Source organism: Melanostigma gelatinosum (genome assembly GCF_949748355.1).
Source record: "Melanostigma gelatinosum genome assembly, chromosome: 10".
Lineage (NCBI taxonomy): Eukaryota > Metazoa > Chordata > Actinopteri > Perciformes > Zoarcidae > Melanostigma > Melanostigma gelatinosum.
Window position 1 is genome coordinate 9,971,991 of NC_136643.1, and position 17,890 is coordinate 9,989,880.

Sequence of the window (17,890 nt, forward strand, 5' to 3'; positions counted from 1 at the left end):
ATAATTTAAGGAGGAATGTTTTCACTTTGGGGGTTTGGAGCTGGGGGTAAGGAGTCTGTTTTGGGCTTTAGGTGAAGATTGAAAAGATGGACATTGGAGAAAGACCTTTGTTGGTCAGAGTCGGTCTGTTTGATTTAGTCCAGGCCGTTGCTTTATTGTTTTTTTCTCTCTAATTAAAATCTTACAATTAGGCTGTTTCTCTGGACTATTTAGGTAGCTTTGACACAGTATTTAAGCAATCCTGGTCTTTCTTTGGAACATATCTTGGTATCATACAGTTAAAGTCACACTCCATTAATTCTACACATAAAGGTGAAGTTATTAGTCATGGATAGTACTCATTAGCCTATAAACAAATCAAGTTTGAGAAAATAACCCAAATTTATCATTTTTACAATTGTTTTCCTGTAACAACAGAAAGCCCAAAGCTGGCAATAGTGTCTGGAGGTGGCTTTGTTTTGTCTGCTGGCTCGACTGGGGTACGATTAAGGGAAGGTGAGTTCTAATATAACGAAAGGGAATGTAAGCTACCGCATTAGTTGAAAGAATAAAACAGAAAACATGGCAACAGAAGTAAGGAACATTTTCTGTCTTGGTTGGCCATGTGTGTTCCGAAATGTCTGAAATAATAGCACATGTTACTTGAATTTGAATCAAAATGTTAAGTGCACAGTTCCCTGGTATTACTGAGGGGAGAGGAGCGCTCAGTGAATAAATACATTTACTACTGTTTGGACTTACGTGGGAGTAAATGGATAAAAACCTTCTTTAACTATTTAATTGTACCACACTCGTGCAATATCTTCCCTTATCATTACAGCAAAGAAAAAGTATCTGCAGTAAAGCTGCTGTATTCTAAATCCTGAGCATGGCTCTCAATTTAGCGACGGCTGAGTAGGCGGCTTGCAGCTAACAGTGCAAAACAAAAAGTCTTAAAGTTGCTTAAAGTCTTAAAGTTGCTCAACACTGAAGTATAAATGATATGTTCGAATTTCTTGGAGGTGCTATAAGCACATTTAGCTGTTGTCCTCATCTGTAACCCTGTTTTTTTTGTGGGTTTGCTTGCAGTATGCCGGTAACGAGTCAGCAGTTTTCTGTTTTATTACCACTGCCTTTGCATGCTTGTATCGTCTTGTCTTGCACAGGGGCTTTCATCTGCAAACAGTTTCTGTGCTTACAGTGGATTATGGAGATGAAGTTCCACTGAGCATGCAAAACCACAGAATTTCCTCTTTTGTAATCCCGGTTCTTCCTCCACAACTCGCTCCTTAGATCCGCTGAACTCAGGGAACGATTCCCTTTGATATCCCTTTTTGGGGAAAATGTGTGTTTCATGCGTTTGCTCTGCTTGTGAATATGTATGGTGAATGCTTTGCGACACCTCAGGGCTCTCAGTTGAACCTCTTGCCGTTGCATGTGTTTCTAAAGTATTTCCCCAAAGAAAGTGAGTCACATGGTGAGTATAGCGCTCTTGCAGCGTTACATTAGAAAGGTTCTGGAAATATGTTCCAAACGGCAGTTACCAAACCCTCTATGTTTTCATGTATGTATTCATCTCTAAGAAAAAGGGATGGCACAGTGTCTTAAATGTTTTAGTGTGTCAAACATTCTAGATTGAAAGGTGGCAGTGAAATGTTCACATCCTTCATTGAGAGTCATAAAGCTAAAGTCATGACAGTAACTGATTTGTAATAGTGATGCTGCAGTGCAACAAAGCTATCAGAACATCCATGTCAAACCTCCCCTGAAGCACAATCTGCTTCTCTGTTCTCTCAGTACGTTCCAAACATTTTTGTTTTGCTGAAATATGGCTTAAACTACCATTTGAATCATTACACACAGTCGGGTAAAGGTGATTGGGAGGGGTGTGTTTGTGTGAGTGGTGTTTGCACACGTTCATGAATCTGCTTCATTGTGAGGCCTGTTTATAATTTGATTGATACATCTTAAATGGATAACAGCTGATAATGACGGCACCGGATTGATTGCAACTTTATAGTTTGTGATCATTTCATACAGTTGTACAATTGTGTGATTTACCATGTGCCACTGTTACAGTTAACCCTTTCTGAACCCAATTATAATCCAATCACGCACATAAACAATACTGTAATGGTGGATTTTCTACTTGTAAATCATTAGCAATGACAAAAATAGATTAGAATACTATATTAGCTGTTATTATTTTCTATCTATTCCAATGGATGGAAGATCTGAATGCAAAAACTCAACAAAACAAAACAAAAAAAAACCATCACAACAGTCAAAAATAAATCAAAACAGTATTCCTCAACTTATTTCCCTATTTCCCTTCTGGTGACATTCAGATCCCCGACTAATCCGCAGGACGGATTTTCATGAAAAACATCCTGAAAGCTATAAATCTTTCATATGATATTTTAACATGTATACGTACATAACATCTTTACACACATGATGTATTTGAACAATATGACAAATGGATGAACATATCCCTTACGCTTCCTCCTGGACTCCTGGACTGGAGCTGCGATGTTGGAGGGTCACAGCAGACGGATTAGAAATAAAGGGATAGTGTCAATTCACGTGCTCTTTGGGTGCGTTCAGCCAATATATAATCTATTTTTTTTAAAGAGAAAAGCATTTGTTTATGATCTTTAAAAAAGATCTTTTCAATAATTTCAGGATTGTAATTCTCACCAGATTTTTTTGCGCATGTTTTGTACCCCGATGATATGACATCATATCTCCTCTTTTAAGCCGTTCTTGATTTACGGGTCGGCCATGCTTTCCAAAGAAGTGGGCGTGGCTCTACTGCAGTACAGTAGTTTAGATGACGTGGAAAGCTGTGATTGGTTTGTAGACATCCAAGCAAATTAGTTTATGTATTTGTCTGGACTCAGATAACAGTCATCATAGATCTAAACATCCTAGAAAAGTAATTTCCATTGGGAACGGTCTGGAGATCTGACCGTGTTGGTTCAGCAGTATTTCTGGGAAAAGCATTCTCCCTGTCTGTGAAAATACAAGGCATGTTATTTTTTTCCTCATTTTCTGTGGACTGACAATGTAAAAAAAAAATCCTTAACTGTAATTAATCGTTTTTTCGTCATCTTTTTTTAACCCAATAGACCAATTGAGGCCACTTAATGCTTGGTCGGCTGAGTAAAGCTTCTGGAAATGACCCCCATTCATTTGCACGGACGCAGAAGAATGCTCCCCTAAAGGCCACGGTCCCAGGACCTTTTGATGTTCAAACACATGCTTCACTCATTTTGAGATTAAGAGGCTGAGGAAATAGCTTGGTTGACATTGCTGGAATTACCCAATGATTTGTAAAGTCCAAGGCTTAATTCTTGCTCATCTAGCATCAACTGGTCCTCACTGGCACACCTTAATGCACACACACACATACACACACACAAAACTGTACCTAAAAGTGTCAAAACCAGACTCCGTTTTGGCTTTTAATCTTAATCTCTTTTAGCTAGAACTACCGTGGTTCCCACCAGCACAACAGCTGGGCAGCTATCTGCCTATGAGACGTCATTCAATTTAGAGACTGAAAGCCTCTTCCTGGATGAAATCATTCTTTTGTGTTTCCAAATCTCTTTAAAGTTGTTCTGATCAAACGATGTGCATGCCGTCTTGCCGACATCTTTGTGAACATGGCATAAATGTTTGTAAATCCTCCTCACACAAAAGGCCCGTCCCCGGTTGTTATCGCCTGGTAAAGTAAGCGACTGGATTTCCACTCCATCTGTTTGCAAGTGGGAGAAATTTCCGATTCACCTCTGCTTGTCCTGACTCATGCCATGACTCCAAGTTTTACTCGTGAGTCAGCGAGCGGAAATAAACCGTCTGAGGCGCCGAGGCGGATATATCATCTGTAATGAATCTAAACTGCTGTGTTTTGATTGTTCTTTTTGTTCTTGCGTCTGTGACTCAAGGAGTGAAATTCAACTTTATTATGAGCTTTACAGACAGTGGCAGTTGTAAGAGTTTGACAGCACGCGCGTGTGTGTGTGTTTGTGTGTGTGTTATACATGAGGTAGTTTGCTAAATAAGACAAAAGAGCTGTGACTCTCATTGTGTGCACAAAGTGGGAGATGAACGTAAATAGCCACAAATGATGAATAAAAAAAGCTGAAAAAGAAACTCTCCTGTAAATACATGCCTCGGCGCATCGCGGCCTCAATCTGTTCCTGGCAAAGGGATGACAGTTGGTTTGTACTGAAGCCAAGTCTCTGTCTGTCTGCCGGGCCTGTTTTATGGGTGAGAGACATTAAAGAGGTCACCATTCAAACCCAGCCAAAGACTTTCAGTGTGTGTGACAGGAATTTTCTCTAATAATATGGGTAAACAAGCGCAATTTACCCAGGTTTGAAAAAAAATTGTTGTTGAGGTGAAGATGAAGTAAATGCCGACATAAAAGACATCCTGGCCACAATAAGGAGATTTGTGTTTTGTTTTTCGTGTTAATAGAACAAAGCGAGCCCAAACAAACACCCGGTCTTTCTCCTATTCACATAATAGCCTATTCTTTTAACATGGAGGGTGCTTTCATATGAAGGTAGATTTGTGTCTTTATTTTTCAAAAGCAAAAAAAAGTTTCAAAAGCAAAAAAAAGTTTCAAAAGCAAAAATAAAAGTTTTAAAAGCAAAAAAAAAAGTTTCAAAAGCAAAAAAAAGAAGTTTTAAAAGCAAATATATAAACTGAGAATAATTTATTTGTTAAAAAAATAAAAGCTTTGGTTTTGAATCCAAAAGTTTTGAATCCAAAAGTTTTGAAACTAAAAGTTTTGAAACTAAAAGTTTTGAAACTAAAAGTTTTGAAACTAAAAGTTTTGAAACTCAAAGTTTTGAAACTAAAAGTTTTGAAACTCAAAGTTTTGAAACCAAAAGTTTTGAAGTCAAAAGTTTTGAAGCCAAAAGCTGAGTTGGGTGTAGTGGGCGGGGCATATGCTGCTGAATGTATCAGGAGTTTCTATTGGTCCGTTTGACTTGCGTCTCGTATCTGCATCATCTACACAAACGGGAGGTTACGTGACATGGAGGTAAGTTGACTGCTCTGTTTTGTCAAAATTATTGTAAATATAGCAGCACTTCACTTTCTTCTCATGTTGTTCGTGTCGTGGAGTCTCTTTTTAAGAACGACATGGAGGGCTGCTGTGTTGACATGTAGCCCCACTGTGGGCGAACGTTACATGCACCTGAGGCATCTATGTTAGCTAAGGTTAGCTACACATGTATGACACAATTTAAAACAAATCCTATGAGCTTGGTTCTCTCTGACCGAGGTAGGTACAGATGACGAGGTTACAACCATGTTACTGTCTTGTATTAAACTTGATGAAGATAAGCTAATGTTGAAATGAGCCATTAAATCCTTAAAACTCTTAACTAGTTAGCTAAAGACATCTCTGGTCGCAAGTCATAAGATAAGTTAGGCGCCAAGTCGGCACTGACGTTTCCTAAAGTCGGAGGCTACTATCACACTTTCACTGTCCCTTGATGACAGTACAGGAAATTTAAATTCTGTCTCACTCTAACATCCTTGTCGATGTACCTAAAGCTTAATTATATTAACGTGGGCATAGCTATTGATAGCCTAGCCGCCATCGCCAGTCTGACTAACCAATTACAGAAATTATTATCTCATTTGATATCAACCACAATCACGTTAAATTAGCATGGGTTGCTATCATTAACCGTTTTCTCCTGCCATCGATACGTTGGGGTATTTCTTTACTGTGATCTACTTCAGATAGTCTAAAATGACTATTTTTGCAGTAAATACCAACATTAGGCTTAATTTACAGAGGCAGGGTCCTATGTCTCCCATGAGGAGGGACTTAATACACATTTGGTGAACTGTCTTAATCCACAGCAACATTTAACACTCACTAAACCCACAAGTGGCAACATTTTTGAAAGTAACTACATAGATAACTTATGTTAGCTTAGTTAGTGATATCATGTAGTAAAGCTGAGGCACAAGTTATTCATAATTTGCTTGGTGTTTTCAATCAAATAATTACACTCAAACATTACATTGATACTGTCATGGTAATACTTACTTTTTTTCTTTTAATGTCAGAATGGAAACCAACAACAAACACGACCTCAGGTAATTGCATAATTTGTTTCGAAACTGCCTGTGTGACAGTAATGCATTACACTGTAACGTCCCTTTACCGTGTCCATACATCTAAAATCCCTTTCCAGCATGATGCACGTGAAGCCACGGAGGCTGCACGACATCTCCTGTCCCTGATTTCAAGGGCCATACCTGAAGAACCTCAGGGACAAAGGCAGGGACAGAGTCAGGTTATGGAGAGATCGTCAGTGCAAACTGAAATGGCCAGGTAGACAGGCATGCACTCATGTCAATGAGCCAGTTAAATGTGTCATTAGTCTGTCTTATACCATGATGGCAGCAGTACAATTACGCAACTGTCATATAACATTAATTATGCCTTTATTTACCCAAATCAGTTTTGTTGAGCTTTTTAGAAAGTTATCTGGTTAAGGGCAACTGTTGTGTTCTTTACTCTGGAATACTTGGATGTGGTGCGCTTGGTTGAGAAGTATAATAATTCAAAAGTAATATTATTCTTCTAAAATCATACAGGTCCTTCCCTGGATTCTTTAGGGGCAAGAAACGACTTCAAACCAGAGGTCACATGCCTGCAAAGGTTTTGAAAATGTGGAAGCCTTTTGAGCTGATTTTTTTTTTAGTGGCATCAAAACTTGAAATGACTCCGACCTCAGCGGATGAGGTGACGTTCATGCAGGCAGGCTTGGGAAAGAGGACTTTGTCAGTGACATCTGACTTTACACATGCAGAGGTATTTTATAGGCTGAAGCAGGCACAATGCCGAATGTGTTGTCAAGAGTAAGAATTTTGTCTAATGTTTTTCACATGATAAAACTGTCCCAAATTGTTTTTATTTTAATGTAGTTGTCCAGTCTACTAAAAAACAACTTTCCAAAGATGGCACATCTCGAGGACAGATGGCTACTTTACAAAGCAACAGGTTAATAATTACTGTACTTAAATTGAAACATATTTTATGTTTATTGTACCTACAACCAAAAGAGGAGGAATACATCATGTTTTGGGGTCATCCCCAAAATCAGTCGTTTTCATTTGTTTGTGTTTTCACAGGTGGAAATGGAAGGAGAAAACTCTCTGCTGTTCCTCTGGAGGCTGAGGGCTACACTGGGTCCGTACTGAGATGTTCCTCTGCTGCAGGAAAGACCATGTTCTATGTTGTTCCTCTCCAAGATGAACTAGATCTAACACCTCTTCCTGCAAGTGCACCAGAGTTTGCACTGATGCCGAAAGCCAGCTGCAAACAGTGCAAAATAGAGATGCCTCTGCAGATGCTGGCACTCCATGTCAATGACTGTCTTCACTCACGCCCTGAAACAGAGGTGAATTGCCTTACAGTTTAGGGTTAAGGATGATCAAAATAAGTACAGATTGTAATTTTAGGAACAAGTAAAATGTTCTGTTTAATATATCGTATTTAAAAGCTGTCAACAAATTATTGAATATGTTGCCAAACATGAATTGTGCATTTTAATGATATTTAACCATCTGATTGATCCACAAGACTAAATACCAGTAGAACTTTAGTCCTTGATAAAAGTTAACAGACTTGATACAACTAGAATTGTAAACGTGCCTGCACTATTTCACATTCAGGATGAAGATTTGGTGTTTGTTGAGGAAGTGACATCTGGACCTGTTTCAATATCTGCTGGATCTGCTTCATCATCCAGTGAAGACCACTGCCCTCAGAAGGTAGAGTAGTTTAAAAAAAAGTTAAGATTAGCCATCTTTGATGTTACAGTTATTGCCCATAACTTTGGTATGAGTCCGTATTTCATATGTCCGCATGTAGGAAGAAGAGGTCCAATGCCCGATATGCACCCATGTCTTTCCTGTCTCAGACATCGAGGCACATGCAAGCTGTTGTGGACAACGGTAATTGTTTTGGACTGGTTTGACAATTTTTCATACTGTGAAGATAAGCCATATAAATTGGTTTGTGTCATGTAGATTTATTGCATTTACTATATTTAGACATAGATGGCAAGATGCAAAAGTCTGGTTTACACACCCATTGATGGCAGTGTTAGCATGCAAGATTTGTGTGTGAAGATGAATAACTATTGCCTTTATTCTGATAGTAGTGAGGACAGAACCTGTCAAAGAGACACACGTCATACTGATATGGATCTTATTTCATGGTAAATTATTTCATGGTATATTCATTTATTATGAAATGTACTGTATTTATATGTTGGTATTAAATACATTCCAATGTGAGGCTAATTTCAAGATTTTAAACTTTTTACAGCGAGGAAGATGTTATCAAGTGGGTAAGATCACAGGTGGACTCCAGCAAGACGTTTGAGATTTGTGTATCCAGAGACAACATGGTGGAAAGAGGTCTGAAGTTATGGAAGCGTCAAAAAAATGGCGGTCCTGTGAATCCCTTGAGGATCACATTCCTGGGAGAAGCAGGGATTGATACGGGGGCCCTGAAGAAGGAGTTTCTGTCAAGTGAGTAGTTGAGCATTATAAGTTTATTTGCCCCAGGGGGAAATTAATTGAAGAACCATTCAGCTGAAGATGCTACCAACATATGTACAATAATGCACTTGTCAATGTATGAGCTCAATTACGTTTTTGACAATCTACAAAATTCAGCTTGTGTAATGCTTTTCATTGTTTTGTTTTGTATTTTAGCAATGGTTGCTGGGATCGAGAAACGACTTTTTGAAGGAGAAAGTGAAAGGGGGAAGATGCCAAAGTATTCCTTGAATGATTTGGATGAAGGGTTATTTAGGTATTCCCCCTAATGATTACAAAATTGAGCAGAGGCCTCCCCCTGCACTGATGTTGAGTATTTTAAACCCTCTGTTCCTGTTTGTAGGACAGCTGGTGAAGTATTTGCTGTCAGCATAGCTCAAGGAGGACCAGCACCACGTTTTATGCAAGAATGGTGCTATGACTACCTTTTCTCTGAGAACCTTTCATCTAAGGGCGTCCATGACTCTACTTTATCACCATTAATAACAATGGTAAGTTGAATTTTTTTAGCAAAATATACACAGATTAATTTCATCACAACACAATGTTTTAATTACTTGTTTATATAATGCCCAAAACAGTTAATATTGTATTAAGGCACTTTACAGGACGAATGATGCAACAATTTCATGTTGGTCTATTCAGCTGTAAACCATGGACTGTGGTATCCTGGGAAATTGTATAATGTGTTGTGAATGCAAAGCATTAAAGTACAATTTAATATTTTTGGTATGATTATTTAAGATTGAAGATGCTTCTGACATGACTCCTCACATCCAAGCCATTCTGGATTGTGGCTACACAGGCAAAGTTGACATGGAGCATAAAGAAAACATATTAAGGTATTCACACAATATCAAATATTACTGCTGATGTAACACATTGTAGTGTGGCCTCAGATAATCATAGGCCTTGTGTTTTATTTTTTCTTTGAGAAATTTTAGGATAATGATAATCGGTTATTGTTTCTAGGGTGCTCTTTGGTTTCAATGTGAAACATTTATTTTGAGTAAAGAGAAATGAGCTAGAGTCCAAGGCACTCCAATTACAATGCTCAAAATGTATTTTACTGACATGTCCATGTAGGGTTAAAAGGAAATGTATACCGTTGTCTACATGTAGTAGCAAAGCCTTGTTCAAGGCCATTTTCCTCAGCCTGCTGCCCGAAAGTCTTAACTACTACACCTGGACAGCTTGACTTGGAGATTATTTCCCTTTAAATCATTTTTTCTGTATTCAGGGCGATTCGACTTCATGTGAAGACTAAGCGCATGCCCATGCTTCAGCAACTGCGTGAGGGCCTGAAAGTATGTGACCTCATCAAAGTGATGCAGACAAAGCCAGAAGAGTGTCGCAGTCTCTTCATCTTCAGAGACGACGACTCAGTATGCACGAGTATTGCTTTGAGTGTTGTACTAGTTGTACTACATAGTATTTCCATAACTTCCTTTCTGCTTGTTAACTAGCTAAGTTTTGAGAAATCTCATTGTGTATCACTATGTTTGAAATGTAGGTGGACTCACATTACATCATGTCCCATCTGGCCCCGGAGTTGAGTGTAAGTGGTTCAAGTAAACAAGTGAAGGAATCAAAAATCTTGGAGCACTTCCAAGATTTCCTCCTAGAACTTGACGGTATGTCCAACCATTCATTTAAAATAATTATTTGTGATTGAAAGTTTAGATTTCCACCCTAATTCTATACCATAGAACTGTCTTAATGAGCATCATATTTAACTGTTTGCATATAAAATGACTGGAGAGATTTATTCTGGTCTACACTTTGTATTTCTCTTCAAGATGCACAAACTGATGGCGACACTGCAGGAGAGGCTTTGACTGTATCCTCAGTCATGCAGTGGATGACTGGTCAAGCTCACAGACATCTGCTTTTGGAAGATCGGCAAACATTCAAACTCACAGTGAAATTTGATCATTGGTGTCTGAACGCCATGCCTAACCACACTGTGTGTTACCCAAGTGTCAGTGCTTGCACAGACACCATCACATTCCCAGTAGCCCACATTAAAGATTATGAATCTTTTAAAACACTCCTGCAAACTGCCATTAAGTATGGTGCAGGATTTGATAGAGTGTGATAAATGTGTTCAATAGTTGTTGGCAAGAGCATGGTTCTGTGTTGTGTTTCACTTGTGCTTGTTCTTTATGTTTTCTATTCTTTAGTGAAACAAACAAAATGTTCCAGAATCATTTTATACTGCAGCTATTTATGCCACCTTGTTATAATGTGAGTGAGCAAAATAAACACATAAGTATCTATTTACTGTGCTTTATTTGTGATCAGTTAAACGTGCATACTGGTTTTAGAATAAGCACATGAGATGTGCATCAAGTATATCAATCAAACTTCATCCAAAAAATGAGGCCAGTTGAAGGACATGCATATAGATGTCCCGTCCAAAAGAAGAGGACTCGACGGTGGGGTTTACTTGCTGCACTGCAGCAAGACCTTCAGCTGACAAGGGGCACGGCATCTCTGCTACAGTGACCCCATGCTCTGGATCAGGTTCCTCATCATGCAAGTGTTCTGCTTGCAGGATCTGAGATGGACCAAACACATACATTAATTACGAATATAGCCATTGCCTCGTTTATACACATACTGTAGACGATCTAATGTTAATATTTATTAATTTAGGTTCGAGTGATATAGCAAATTAATGAATACCATACTTTTAATTGCATTTCTTTGTTCTTGTGCTAAATGTATAGTACACACAGTACCTCCTGCAGATCTGGCTCTGGCACAGGTACTTGTAGCGTTCCAATCCTCCAAAGCTGATTCGGGGACAAGTTTCCCTCTGTGCTTAAGGGGTGGTAATTCCAGGTCTCCACAAAATTTTGCAGATCTTGTTGTAGACGGGGAATGAAGACGTACCCCACACAGAAGAGGTGAACCGCATTTGAAAGGTCAATGAAGCCATCTTCCTCTAAGATGTGAAGCAAGTTGTAGTACTGAGATGTTACAGCATTCCAAACATCTCTCCAAAGGCGTTCCACTCTGGAAGCAAATTACATGATGAAGTGGCTACATTTGATATTCATGTTTTATATAATGTAAACATTTATAGTAATACATACAATTTTTACCTTTGGTTGTGGACACTTTTGCCAGCAATAAAGCTGCCACGACCGGTTCCTCTCACAGTAAACATGCATCTCGCAATGTCTACATTTTCCACCCCTTGATCAGCTCGGACTCTAAATGAGACAAACAGAGTAGTGTGACAAGGGTTGGATGGCTAAACTATTTACGCCTGGTATGAAAGAGAAGGTCCTTGCCTTGATGGCCATCCATGCTTCTGCACACCATCCATGAAAAATCCTAGAGCAGTCTCTGCTTTGTTATTCCGAGCTGCATTAAGGTAGAAAATCTGTTCAGGAATAGGATTTAAAGATGACTTGGGTTATATTCTGAGCAAGACTGATAATATAAACAAGATGTGATCATGTAAAGAATAGTTATAGAAAACAGATCAGGCTTACCTTCCTGGAAAAGCCATCAATACCCCCAAAAATCACTATGTTGTACCTTCAAATTTTCAGAAGATTTGACATTATAACAGTGATATAAAATCCTTGATTAAAATAAATGTGTATGGTAATTAATTTTAAAACAATACCTGATCAACTTGTGATTGGTGTCAATGTGGACAAGAGACAATGGAGCTGGAACAGAGTATGTCCGTCTGGCAATGCATGTCAACTGGACCATTCTTGAAATAATGCCAGCGGCATCGACACGCTGCATGGACAGCTTCAGTCTACTCCATGTGACACGATATCCCATAGCCAGTAGAGACCCTTTTACAAGCCGATATCCTGCATCAGGCATTCTGGCTTTGATAGATCTCACCTTTTGATCAAGTACAATGTCTGATATATCAGAGTAGGTGTTTCTGACTGAGAGATTATGCTCCCTCATCCTCCTGTAAAGTGTGGATCTTGAAATGCCATGGGCAGTAGCCAGAGTGGTCATTGGTAGGTTCATGCTGAGAAGATTTTCAAGGACTTGGGTATTAATGCTAAATTTTGGTCGACCCACAGTACCATTCCATTCAACTACAGCTACACTGTCAAGTAATGGAGCAACAGTGCTGTTTGAAATGTGAGACTTGATCACTTCACTTAGATTTTGTAAACCATCTACTACACACTGAGGAATATCCATATAGACTGCCCCTGCTCGAAGAAACTGCAATTCCTGAGAGATAACCATGTGCAGGTAATCAAAATCAATTGGCTCCCTTGTGATTACTGCAGAAAGCCGATCCCTGACCCTGCATAAAAGCCGCCTGCTAATGGATTCCTGTAAGAGGGAATTTAGCAAAATAGAAATTTATTAGAGCAGTGGTATCAAAACATGTTTATATGTGTATATACAGATGAATTACATTTTGAGGAGAGAGGTCAACATACCTGAACAAAAGCTATTTGTGGAAGAGGTTCCATTCTGTAGAAAAGGGAATTATGACCACACTGGATTATTATAAATACACAGACCATATAGTCATATCGTATAACAAGAAAAGCCAGTCATTGCCAACAAACTAAACAATGGAATGATTTAACAAATATACAGAACCCCTCCATAACACACAGACATGTTTAAATGTAAGTTGAATGCGTTTTGTGTCACTATTTTACTCTCTGGAGCTTATTATAAAGGCACAAGTGGTACAATTTTGTTAATTATCAAGTATCAAATGATACAAGCCTTTGTATGGGGTCAACTGATAATGTTACTTACAATAGTGTTGAATATTTTGGGTACCTTTTACTGTTACATGATTCGTACTTGTTAGCACACACAAGAACCTATGAATAAAAATAATAGAGTTGTAGCACATGCATGTTCATTTCCATGCGAGGCATATATGTGATCTAAAATACACTGATTTAAAGTATTTTCCCAGAGCCTGCGTTCATAATTGCCAATTTATCTACTATCATGTATGTGTGTGTACTGCACAGCTTCCGCGACAAGGTGGTGCGTTTGAACAAATAAGGGACGTTTCAAGCAGAGGTGGCAGAAGTAGTAAAAGTTTTCTTCGGTGTCTGACCAGTGTAGTCATAAGACGCATGTCGTTTTTAGATACAGTGTCGTCATCTGTACCTACCTCGGTCAGAGAGAACCAAGCTCATAGAATTGGTTTTAAATTGTGTCATACATGTGTAGCTAACCTTAGCTAACATAGATGCCTCAGGTGCATGTAACGTTCGCCCACAGTGGGGCTACATGTCAACACAGCAGCCCTCCATGTCGTTCTTAAAAAGAGACTCCACGACACGAACAACATGAGAAGAAAGTGAAGTGCTGCTATATTTACAATAATTTTGACAAAACAGAGCAGTCAACTTACCTCCATGTCACGTAACCTCCCGTTTGTGTAGATGATGCAGATACGAGACGCAAGTCAAACGGACCAATAGAAACTCCTGATACATTCAGCAGCGTATGCCCCGCCCACTACACCCAACTCAGCTTTTGGCTTCAAAACTTTTGACTTCAAAACTTTTGGTTCCAAAGCTTTTGGCTTCAAAACTTTGAGTTTCAAAACTTTGAGTTTCAAAACTTTTAGTTTCAAAACTTTGAGTTTCAAAACTTTTAGTTTCAAAACTTTTGGATTCAAAACTTTTGGATTCAAAACCAAAGCTTTTATTTTTTTAACAAATAAATTATTCTCAGTTTATATATTTGCTTTTAAAACTTTTTTTTTTGCTTTTGAAACTTTTTTTTTTGCTTTTAAAACTTTTATTTTTGCTTTTGAAACTTTTTTTTGCTTTTGAAACCTTTTTTTGCTTTTGAAAAATAAAGACACAAATCTACCTTCATACTTTCAGTCCTACATCTGGCTTAATCAACCTTTAAAGGATCTGGCACTTTAACAGCACTTTTCACCATGCTGTTAACATCTCATTTCCAGCTACAATGCTAATTACAGGCAACAACTAAACTACTGGAAGGTAGACATAGCAATCTATGTCTAAGGTAGTATTTTTATACAGTTTGCTTGTTTTCCCCGGGCGCCTGTCATTGGCAGCCCACTGCTCCCTATATATACAGGGATGGGTCAAATGCAGAGAATAAGTTCCCCACTGTGGGACTAATAAAGGAATGTTTCTTCTTCTTCTTCTTAAATACATAATTTGAGTCTCTACGACTTCTCAGATTATTACCTAAATTCAGTATTACCCTTCCTCAAAGGCTGCATGACCTGAGTTTAGCTGATTTTGTTTGGGGTTTATCTTGCTTCCATTCCCCTGAGATAACACGATATTCACAGAAATTCTCTAAACCCGTACTTGTTGTGCCAGTTCGCATCTGGGAAAGGATAATACAAAATAAATAAATAAGTGCATGAAAGACTCCTCAGGGGACAAATACAATGTACTGTATTGGCAAAGACATGTCAGAGTAACAGATCCAGCCTTTTTGAGAGAAAACACAAAGGTCAAAGGATTATTTTAAGGATGTCAGCGCTGTTTTCCGTTTCCCTGCAGTCACTTACAGATGCCTCTCAAAGAAGTATCTGGACGATTTGTTCCGTTTTTTCTGCCCATCCGGTTCCTAATCCCCAAAGTCAACACTCCTAATGTCGGACTTCCGATCTCCGCGTTGTTTCATCTTTGTGGGACGTGAGAATGACGGCGTTGTCATCACCAGCTGGCCCCAAACGTATCGCTGTATAGCCGATCAGGTCGCAGCCACCGGCATTTCTCTTTTGACTGGTCTGGTTGAGCTGGTGATGCAAAACCTGAAATTATTTACCTTCTGATCTTCGGCCGGTGGTTTAAAGGTGGTGCTGGCAATGCATCTGCTGTTCAGTTTTTGCAGTTGACTTTCTTTAAACATGGCCTTGGTTGGAATCTGACATTTTGTATGAGGTGAGGAAAAAAACAAATGGTTCATGCGTGTCAGATGTCTGAAGAAGGAAGAGTTCAGACTTGCAGTGCACTGTCCTGCTAGGCAGTCCCAGAGAAACAGCTGGTACGTGCAATTCCTTTACTAACGTCTCCCCCTCCAGACTCCCCTCAACTGGTGGTTACCAATGGCAAAATGGAAAATTAGCAATTTTTCTCTTTCATTTCTCCAGCAGAAATTTGGGTGACGCTCTCCCAACAGAGAGACATCAACAGGCTGGATTTGATCAGCCTGAACACGGGCGGCGGTTATGTAGCGTCACTCAATTTGTGTGTTCTGCACACTCGGGCGATATGATGGTGGGTTGTAGATCGTCACAGAGACATTCAATGCATGAAGTTAAAATCATGAAATTGAACTAAACTAGAGCCAAATGCTTGAGCTACTCACACAACCCTCACGGCCGTTTATCATTAGCGAGTGAGCTCCAGTTGGAGGCTAAGTGCCTTGCTTTAAGGACATCTTCATAACAGTTCATCAAAGGAAATGACACCGTGACGCATTTATTCCCTCAATCCAGATTTCCCCTGGTCTCGAGGGTGAATCTCGTAACCCCTCTGGCCAAAAGGCCCCAATCCTCTGACATGTAGCCACCTGGTGACCAGGAAATGATCTCGCAAAGAGGAAAAAAAAAACATTGAAATGACAGTAATCACTAAAAATCAAATCGCCCCCAAATGTTTCAAAAACTGAAGAACAAATGTATAACTTGAATACCAAAATTTTGTTCATCAGATTTCGGTATTCTGTGGTAAATATATAGCTAACCTGAATGTGACATTTCCAACTCGGTGACCCTCTAGCCCTGCCCATAGACAAGCAGAGTGTCTGGATTCCAGGTGTGGGAGAGTCCGTCTCCATTCTTTTCAGGTTTAGAGAGCAGGTTAATGATTTGTCAGAGTGGGGTGACCCTTTACCTCAAGTTCACCCAAAGATCCGCCGGGCCGTCGTTAAGAACAAAATGAGTTACTCTCAGATGCACATGATAAAGAACAAAAACAATGATATAAACTCAAGGTTTGTTAAGAATAAATAAGTTGCATATGGTGGTGAGCGGTTGGTAGGAAGTCTCGGTTGAGTTGTGCTCTTTGTTTATTTTGGATATATTCATGTGTACCTGTTTTCTCAGCATTATCTTTTCTTCCTTTACTGTGTAAGGGTCCACACAGACTATGGTACATTACTTTATTCACTTCATTCAATTCAAGTATTTGTGTCACTGTTCTGAACATCAACTTTTGACTTGTCCTTACTCAGGCCAGCAAGGACCTGACACAGACAAATATTTTGGTGGCACTTTTTCTTTTCATTTTAAACCTGATATTTTTGTTAATTTTTTAGGTTTTTAAGATATCACACATGTAATCAGTTAATACAATTTTTGTTGGCGACATATTTATTGAGATTTGAATTGTATTCCTATTTTAATTCAGTCAGCTTTTGGAGTAAGGCGTATTGATTTAGTGGGGAACGTTATTGTTTTAACTACAATGTTGTAAATACATACTGTACTAAATAACCTTGCTTTAAGTGGCAGTTTGGAGTCAGCCATTATTGTATTTATATTGTTTAATTATTTAGAAAAAGGATATGGGCATTAATAATGAAGTTAAAATGGACAATTATAAATACAAAATACCGCTACTAGAGGTAGGTGTTGTTGGAGGAAGTCACTCGGCCAAACGTCCGTGTGCAACACTGGACTCTGCTGCAGGTTAGTGCAACAAAATATTAAGACTCCGTTTCCTATGATGACCTGAATGGACTTAGTTATCCTGTGTGTTGGCCCCGCCTGTCTCTCATCTGATATTCGTGTGCGTGTGTGTGTGTGTGTGTCTGTGTGTGTGTGCGCGTGCTGATGACAGTCCTGTGACCTAAGTGCTTTGGACCGTAATGAGGCCAGTGTCCCTTTGAACCCCGTCATGAACCCCACAGTGGTTCAGTCTCCCTCTGCTGATCAACACGGTGAACAGCACAAGTGCTTTCACATGACTTAGATGTACGTGTGTAGATTATGTAGATCTTCTGTCTACTTTTTTGGCACCAAAATGGAAAAAATAAATCAGTTTTGAGTTAGTTTGCTTTGAGTGAGCGAGCGGTTTACTTACTTTGGCAGCGGTGATAATTCTTTAATCCATCAATATGTCGTATTGCAAGTCATCTCATGCGCTGTTAAATGTCAAGAGAAGCGGCCCCCTTTGAGGACGTAATCTTGGAGTTGAACACGGTAACAAATGGTTATCTTCAGCGAGCGTCGAATTAAACAGTGTGCAATACAGTCATTCTCTCTCTCCTGCCGACTGCACACAATCATGCACAAGCAAACAAATCTTTTTTTGCAGCATCTTGACCACGTGCC

General features: G+C 39.2%; 2 protein-coding genes and 2 long non-coding RNA genes across 5 annotated transcripts in view; 2 read left to right on the top strand and 2 right to left on the bottom strand.

Annotated features, from left to right (window-relative positions):
• col18a1a (collagen type XVIII alpha 1 chain a) overlaps window positions 1-17,890 on the top strand; it is an 89,251-nt gene that overhangs the window by 18,647 nt on the left and 52,714 nt on the right. The window lies entirely within an intron of this gene.
• On the top strand, window positions 8,775-10,702 carry LOC306783297 (G2/M phase-specific E3 ubiquitin-protein ligase-like). The gene is made up of 6 exons (XM_079276884.1): window positions 8,775-8,842; window positions 8,930-9,077; window positions 9,331-9,428; window positions 9,827-9,971; window positions 10,100-10,220; window positions 10,386-10,702. Exons 1-6 carry the CDS (start codon window positions 8,799-8,801, stop codon window positions 10,682-10,684), a joined length of 855 nt encoding a protein of 284 aa, XP_079133010.1. The 5' UTR covers window positions 8,775-8,798; the 3' UTR covers window positions 10,685-10,702.
• LOC306783781 lies at window positions 10,895-11,884 on the bottom strand. The gene is made up of 3 exons (XR_013772319.1): window positions 11,697-11,884; window positions 11,331-11,607; window positions 10,895-11,146 (listed from the first exon to the last, which is right to left on the bottom strand). It is a non-coding gene; the product is annotated as an uncharacterized lncRNA (long non-coding RNA).
• Window positions 12,096-13,160, bottom strand: LOC306783911. Its single transcript, XR_013772324.1, has 3 exons — window positions 13,026-13,160; window positions 12,230-12,915; window positions 12,096-12,138 (listed from the first exon to the last, which is right to left on the bottom strand). It is a non-coding gene; the product is annotated as an uncharacterized lncRNA (long non-coding RNA).

Bases quoted from the DNA above. Each gene is read 5' to 3' on its own strand.
- LOC306783297 (XM_079276884.1), top strand. From the start codon at position 8,799: ATGCCAAAGTATTCCTTGAATGATTTGGATGAAGGGTTATTTAG. The intron at 9,429-9,826 runs GTATTCACACAA...TTCTGTATTCAG, and splicing joins CATAAAGAAAACATATTAAG to GGCGATTCGACTTCATGTGA. The intron at 9,972-10,099 runs GTATGCACGAGT...TTTGAAATGTAG, and splicing joins TCTTCAGAGACGACGACTCA to GTGGACTCACATTACATCAT.